The 7,489-nt window shown below is 55.5% G+C and overlaps 1 protein-coding gene across 1 annotated transcript; it reads right to left on the reverse strand.

Moving 5' to 3' along the window:
• Positions 1–1,387: 1,387 nt before the first annotated feature.
• On the reverse strand, positions 1,388–7,072 carry PRF1 (perforin 1). Its single transcript, XM_032139265.2, has 3 exons — positions 6,962–7,072; positions 4,452–4,996; positions 1,388–3,262 (listed from the first exon to the last, which is right to left on the reverse strand). The coding sequence occupies exons 2-3, from the start codon at positions 4,988–4,990 to the stop codon at positions 2,134–2,136; spliced, it is 1,668 nt and encodes a 555-aa protein (XP_031995156.1). The 5' UTR covers positions 4,991–4,996; positions 6,962–7,072; the 3' UTR covers positions 1,388–2,133.
• Positions 7,073–7,489: the final 417 nt, after the last annotated feature.

Genomic DNA, 7,489 nt, shown 5'->3' on the forward strand with positions numbered 1-7,489 from the left:
TGAGTTAGGGCTGGCTCTTTCTGCCACTAACTTCTTCTGTGACTACAGTTAAATCCCTTCCTCCTGCTAGGTCTCAGTTTCCATCTGTATGAAATAGATGAACTTTCAGCACCCTCCTGTAGCACTAGGAAGGTTCAAGACAGTCCTGAGAAGGGAGTAAAATAACCTGTCCTTTTGGAGAAACTGGGGCCCGGGAGGCAGAGAGACTTGCTGGGGGTCACTGATCACATAGATACTGAGCAAGACTTCCATTTCTTGTCAGGGCGGTCCCCTGAGCCAGACCCGTCCCCTGAGCCAGGCCCGCCCTGGCCTTGTGAACCTGCTTTCCCCGGGGGGCAATGCCCACCCCCATGTTTGTTTCCAATGAGCGCAGCAGCCACCGTGAAGTGTCGAGGTCTCTCTCATGCTCTGGTTTGAGTGTGTGTCTGTGAATGGGACATGTGGTAACAGTAGTTTCACAAGGCTTTTGGACCTTGGCCACCCCTCCTGCCCCACATGGGGATTTAGGGTTAATGTAATGTCACTGCTTGGCATTTGGGCCTATGAGTCCCATACAAACTTCAAAGAACTTAATTTATAGGGAGTTTCAAAGAGAGTCGGGAGGGCTGTGCCCTGTCCTCTGGACCCTCTGACAATGACCCTGCACAGCCTGCACAGCCGTGTCCAGGAAGCTGCCTGGAATCTTGCCATCCACTCCATGGGACTGTGTGCTGAGGCCTATGTCCCAGGCACATGAAACAAAGACCATTTCATCTTATGTTGGAAGCTGAGATTCTGGGTTTTTCTGCCTCCAAGGCCTAGGAGACCCACAGAGCCCACCTTGTTGGAACCAATACTCCTTTCCTTGAAATCATGAGACAGGGGAGAGCTTTTCAGCTTTGTGCAAAATGGTTCCGTTGAAAGTAGAATTTTCAAAACAGATAGCCCTGGATCAATTATGGCCCACATGCATGTTCTCTTTGGCTTGCACCATGTTTGCCCACAAAGGTTTATTTTCACTAAGTGAAATTAACTGCCACAGTTAGAAGTCAAATTGTGGTTTGACTTTAAAAAAGTAGAAGACCTGGCAGCACGGGGCTCACGTTCCTGCATGAAATGTTTGGCTGGAGCAGCACTGCAGCCCCTCCCCCTGCACAAAAGATAACGCACTCTTTAGTTGACCACAGTCCTCACCATGCCCTATTGTCTTCCAGCTGGGAGCTGAATGCCTGTTGCCATTTATCACCACGTTTATGCTGCTGCTTTTTTGAGTCAGAGAGTTATGAGGAAGGTAAAATATTTTGGGTCCCCATGTTTCTGACAAAAGTGGAAAAGCAGTTTATATACATTACCTGCCTGCCTGTTTTCACTGGGTTGCTAATGTAGAAGTTTATCTCTGGGGTGTGTTTGATCCCATCTTTTCCTCTGCCACAACACCACCATGATGATCACCATAACATCATATTTATTGGCCCTTTATCAAGCTATGTACACGGTGAGACAGGTCAGGACAGGCCTTCATTTGTCTGAGGGGCAAAGCATTGTGGGCAAAGAAGACAGAGCAGCTGGAGCTGATGGGGCTCCAGTTAAGGCAATGAAGGCTTTGCCACACCATAGAGGGCTCAAGGGAAGGGTCCTAAAAGACCAGCCCTGAGCAGCCTGGCGGGAACAGCCTCTTGGCCTTCTGCCCAGCTCCTGGCTGAAGCTGTGATCTGTGTAGCTGTGACTGCAGGGCTCGAGAATGGCGAAGGGCTTAGGCAGTTTGGACAGGGTGAATCAGGATTAGCGTGTAAACCCAGCCACCTCCCTGAAAAGCAGTCTGAGTCTCCCTTTTCCATCTGTCTGATGGATATCCAATCTTTTGGCTTCTCTGGGCCGCACTGGAAGAAGAATTGTGTTGGGCCACATGTAAAATCCACTAGCACTAATGATAGCCGATGAGCTAAAAAAAAAAAAAAATCGCAAAAAAAAAACCTCAAAATGTTTTAAGAAAGTTTGCGAATTTGTGTTGGACCGCATTCAAAGCCATCCTGGGCTGCATGCCGGCCTTGGGTTGGACAAGCTTGGTCTAATGGGAATATGAAGACAGCCCTGGCTCCCACTGTGAGAACCCCTTCAGTCCAGGCATACTGGTCCTTTCCAAGCTCACTGTTCTCACCAAACGGCCCCACTCCGGTTTCCTGGAGGCTCCCCCAGAAGCATTTGGGGGATGTAGTCCAGGCACGTGCCTCCTCCCAGGTGGGGCAAGCACCTGGCATGATAGCGGAATTTTAGGTGGCCATGGTTCAGGTTGCATCTCACCTCATGGGAACCAGACTTGGGAGCCTGATCACAGGTGCCAAGGAGGTCATCGTCCCAGCCAGAGTCCTGATCCCAGACCTGCAACCTCAGGGGCCCCCCTGTGGCCAGGAGCACATCCCCAAAATCCAGCCGCACTGACCAGATGGGGTTGTTATTGTCCCACACGGTGCTGGTCCTCAGCTCCTGGCCACCAAAGAAGACCTTCACATAGGCATCCGTGGCAGTGAACCAGTCCCCCCACAGGCCCCATGCTTGGATGAAGGTCACCTCCAGCTGGGCCAGGCCTCTCTGCCGAGGGCAGCAGTCCTGGGTGGTGACTGCTGAGCCGTGGCACACACACTGGCACGGGTCTCGGGGGCTCTTCTGCCGCCCCGGCGGGCACGGCCGGCTGCAGTCCCTCCAGCGAGCCCTGTCCGTCAGGTACTGACTCAGGGCCCTCCTCAGTGCCTCCCGCCGCGGGTCCTGGCTGTCCAGCAGCATGTGCAGGGGTTCCAGAGTGTAGTCCACCAGGCCAGGGCTGCCGGTCAGTGAGTTCACCCAGGCTGAGTACTGCTCGGGCCCGGCCTGGATCCCGAACAGCAGGTCATTAATGGAGGTGTGATGGCCGCCAACCACTTCTGAATGGCGCTCCCGGTAGGTTTGGTGGAAGGAGGCCGTCATCTTGTGCTTCTTCTTCTTCTCCTCACAGGCCTTGGCTTCGGCAGAGGAGCTGCCGCGGGCACCTATGTTGACCTGGGCCTCGACGGTCAGGCAGTCCTCCACCTCGTCGTCCGTGAGCCCTTCCAGGGCCAGCTCGCAGGTGCGCAGGGCAGTGAGGGCCGAGATGCGGCCGCCCAGCTCCACAGCCCGGATGAAGTGGGTGCCGTAGTTGGAGATGAGCCTGAGGTAGGCGGGCTGGGTGGAGGCGTTGAAGTGGTGGGGCAGGTCCCCGAGGGCCCTCTTGAAGTCAGGGTGCAGCGGGGGAGTGTGTACCACATGGAAACTGCGAGAAGAGAGAGACCTCAGCTGGGCCCAGGGGCAGTATTTTCCCCATTCAATCAAATAACTCCTTCAGGACTGCTCAAGGTCACATGTAAGTGGGCAGAACTAGGACTGGAACTCAGGGGCCTGGCTCCAGAGCACAAGCACTGTGGCACGGGGCTGGCAGCGATGCCTCCGCTCTCACCCCTCAGGGACCTCAGTGCTCTGTATAGGTATTTTCTCTTTTCCTTTTCAAAGTAACATTTTTTTCTTTCCTTTTAATTTTCTTATTATAAAAGCAATGATCCTGGCCAGGTGCAGTGGCTCACGCCTGTAACCCCAGCACTTTGGGAGGCCAAGGCGGGAGGATCACTTGAGCCCAGGAGTTTGAGACCAGCCTGGGCAACATAGTGAGACCCCATCTCTATTTTTTTTTTTTTTTTAAGAAAAAGGAAAAAAGAACATAAAAGCAATGATCCTGCACTGATGGTATCCATCGAACTTTGGAACCTAGTCATGTGGCCTTCATCCATCTGTCCCCCTGGATGGGTCCCACATGCCCAGGATCCTGACAGCTTGGGCCATGCTCGGCCTCTCTGTGGAGGAAACGTGGCCTCCAGGTCTGAGGAATCAGAGCAGGTAACTTAGGTCTGGCCCACAAACACTGTGCCTTTCTCAGACGTGGAATCTGGGTCCCAGACTTCCTACTCCCAGGGGCTATGGTAGCGACTGGTGTCACTCAGCAGTGTGGCCCTGCCACAGGCAGATGTGAGTATTGGTTGAGTGGATGATTGAAGCTCAGTGAGAAGAGATGCTCAAGGTCACACAGCAATGAGGAAGAATGACCTGGCCAGGTCTCCTGCCTCTGTCCCTATCCAGGAAGGACTCTGTGGAAGGCTGGCTGTGCCCAGGAAAGGCAGGGTTGAGTACTCACTAGACCTAAATGGCACCCTGCTGGGGCTCTCAGGCATGGTCTCACTCACTTTCTCTCTACTTGGTGTCTCACTGGGCACTCCCAGATTTGGGACCTCATGGATGAGAGGAGGCCACAGGGCTGAATCGCCTGAAGTCTGAGAGCCAGGATTGCAGTTTCTTCCTGGTGGAGGCAGCCTCCAAGTTTGATTGGAGGACTCTGCCTTTCCAGGGCTCCTAGACCACCCAGAGTTTCCTGCACCTTTTCCAGCCCCCCACCCCCTAGCCCCAGCTCTTACCTGTAGAAGCGGCACTCCACTGTGTCAGTGCTGAAGCTGTACTGGTCCTGGTGGGTCTTCTGGGCTGCAAAGTTGGCTGCCTGTGAGTGTGAGCCGGCCACAGACACATGCACATTGCTGGTGGGCTTAGGAGTCACATCCAGCCCGACCTTCCAGTCGTTGCGGATGCTACGAGCCGCATCCCGGGCCACAGCTTCAGTGGAGCTGACTTTGGCCCTGGTTACATGGCGCTGGCAGCCAGAGCCCTGGGCCCGCCAGTTGGTGAGCGCCAGAGGCAGGCGCTGGAGGGTGCCCTCCTGTAGGGCATTTTCACAGAGGGTGCAGGTGCCGTCGGGCCGCAGGAACCTTTGCGTCTCCACTGGGAAGGAGCCCGAGCGGCGGAGGCTGGTCACGTCCACACCCTCCCCAGCCAGCCATGCACCAGGCACGAACTTGTGGCTGCGCTTGCACTCTGAGCGTGTGGCCGTGTGGCACGGGGCAGGGACGGGCAGGGGCAGCAGCAGGAGAAGGATGCCCAGGAGGAGCAGACGGGCCGCCATCTGGAGCTGCAGAGACAGGGGGCACTTGGGCTCTGGGAAACCACGGGTGGAGGGATGGAGGATGACTGCTCCCTTCCCCCACAGCCATGGATTATCAGGGCACATGGAAGGGGAGGGGCTGAGATATCTCTTAAGTCATTATTCAATGAATGTCAGAGCTGGTATGTCCCTTACAGGCCTGGTTCAGCCCCCACATTGTACAGATGGGCCCAGAGAGGGCAAAAGCCCTACCCACGGTCACACAGCCAAAGGGAGCCCCTTGCTAGAATTTCCCTAAGGTCTAATGGGGATCTAGGTGGATGGCTCTGTCCCCAGGACACAACTGTGGGTGGTGGGGAGGGGGTTGTGGCCACAGAAGAGGGGACAGAGTAGCTGTAGCAGGTTTGGGGAGGGGCCTGGGGACCTGAGGAAGCCTTCATTCTGGAGAAGTGTAATTTTTGGCCCCAGAACAAGCCACCCTTTGCCCACCCTGACTCTCACTCTGTTTCTTTGTCTCTGTCACTCTCTCTAACCTCTCTCCCTCCCACTGAGCCCTTAACAGAATTGGAAGAGAAATGAGGTCCTATATTGCACCTATTCTTCCCATTTTCCCTTTGGTGCTCTCCCTCTAAGCTTTATGGAAGAACATCAGCCTGAATTCTAGAATAAAAGCTGCCAACCTGGCCAGGTGTGGTGGCTCACACCTGTAATCCCAACACCGTGGGAGGCAGAGGCAGGTGGATCACTGGAGGTCAGAAGTTCGAGACCAGCCTGGCCAACATGGTGAAACCCCCCTCTACTAAAAATACAAAAATTAGGCCGGGCGCGGTGGCTCAAGCCTGTAATCCCAGCACTTTGGGAGGCCGAGGCGGGCGGATCACGAGGTCAGGAGATCGAGACCATCCTGGCTAACAGGGTGAAACCCCGTCTCTACTAAAAATACAAAAAAATTAGCCGGGCGTGTTGGCGGGCGCCTGTAGTCCCAGCTACTCGGGAGGCTGAGGCAGGAGAATGGCGTGAACCCGGGAGGCGGAGCTTGCAGTGAGCCGAGATCGCGCCACTGCACTCCAGCCTGGGGGACAGAGCAAGACTCTGTCTCAAAAAAAAAAAAAAAAATGGGACAGGAGAACGCACCGGAGGCAGAGGTTGCATGACCAAATTGTACCACTGCACTCACCTGGGATAGAGATCTGCCTGAAAGAAAGAAAAACGGGCAGACCTGATCACACTCTTGGATTTTGTGTGGGGAAAGGCCTCAAAGGTTGCTTTTCAGATCCCTTCCTGCTGCCTCTCCCCTCTTTGCCACTCCCTGCCAAGCTCTGCGGCCTTCGGCAGTGACAGGGTCCCCCCACTGCCTACTATGGACAATGATTGTCTGGAAGGTTCTTCCTAATTTTAAGGTGTTTCTGGGGCATCGCCTGGGCCTGTTTATGATCTGGAACCTCCTTTGTCTAACCTTATGCAAGCTGAGCTCTTCAAAGGCCTTTGCCCTTGGGTACCACAGGTTCTGAGACAAGAGGGCTATGGAGAGCCCCCATTACAGCTGGAGCCTCCTGCTCTGCCCAAAGGCGTGACTTGAAGGGTGGAATTCCAGGCAGCATGGCTAGCCCCAGGGAGGCAAAGAGGCCAGGGGAATCTTCAAAGGCCCTGGGCTCATCCCAGCTAGGAGGCAGGCATGGTCATAACCCTAATCCAGGGAACTCAGCCTTCATCCTGACTCTCATGGTATTCTGTCCCAGGGAGCCTCTTTCCAGCTTTCTTAGAAGCTTTAATGTCAGCACTTGCAGGGCCTTGGAAACTGCGCGCTACCTCTTCATTTCATACGTGAGGAAACTGAGGCCCAGGGTGGGCACAGGGCTGCCCAGCAAGTTAGTGATGGGCACCGTCTGTGACCCAGGTGTCTTGCCTTATAGGTCACGGCACTTCCTGCTCCATCAGGCTCTTCCCCTCCACCCAGGGCCCCAGGCCCCTCAATCCCTGCTCTCTCCTTACCTGGAGTCCCGTATAGAGAAGCGGCTACACAGACGGATATCCTCTCTTCACTGAGGCTCCTGGAATGGTAGCATCAGCCCCCCAGGCAGCCCACTGTGGCTCCTTGCACCAGCCACCACTCACATCACTTCTACTTCCTGCCCCGCCCCCAGCTGTGGTCACGGGTCCTTTGCGCTCTCCCCTCCCCCGAGCACCCACCCTGTCCTCAGCCCTCATCCGGCGCCCCACTGACAGCCCTCAGGAAGCGAGCAGCAGGGCCAGACGCTCATCTGCCGAGTAGAGCTGCTGGGGCTTGGGGACTCAGGGCACATAGGCGGAGAAGGACGGGGTGCTGAGGACTTTGAGACTCGGCCCTGGTGTTGATGAACAGGCCAGCAGGGCCATCTCCTTGCTTCTGATCACAGCATCGCATGTGTGGGATGTAAGAGGCAAGCAGAGGCGGCGGCTGAGAGCATGGGCCTGCACGCCAGACCGCCGGGGCTTGGGCAGCTCGGTTTTGCACCAGCGGTGTGGACTGGTAGGGTTCTT

Source organism: Hylobates moloch, unplaced genomic scaffold (assembly GCF_009828535.3).
Source record: "Hylobates moloch isolate HMO894 unplaced genomic scaffold, HMol_V3 SCAFFOLD_3, whole genome shotgun sequence".
In the NCBI taxonomy this organism is placed as follows: Eukaryota; Metazoa; Chordata; class Mammalia; order Primates; family Hylobatidae; genus Hylobates; species Hylobates moloch.

What these genes read in the sequence shown, in the direction of transcription:
- PRF1 (XM_032139265.2), bottom strand. Translation starts at nt 4,990, where the DNA reads ATGGCGGCCCGTCTGCTCCTCCTGGGCATCCTTCTCCTGCTGCTGCCC. An exon ending in GTGGAGTGCCGCTTCTACAG is followed by an intron (nt 3,263 to 4,451) that starts GTAAGAGCTGGG and finishes CTCTTCTCGCAG; the next exon opens with TTTCCATGTGGTACACACTC.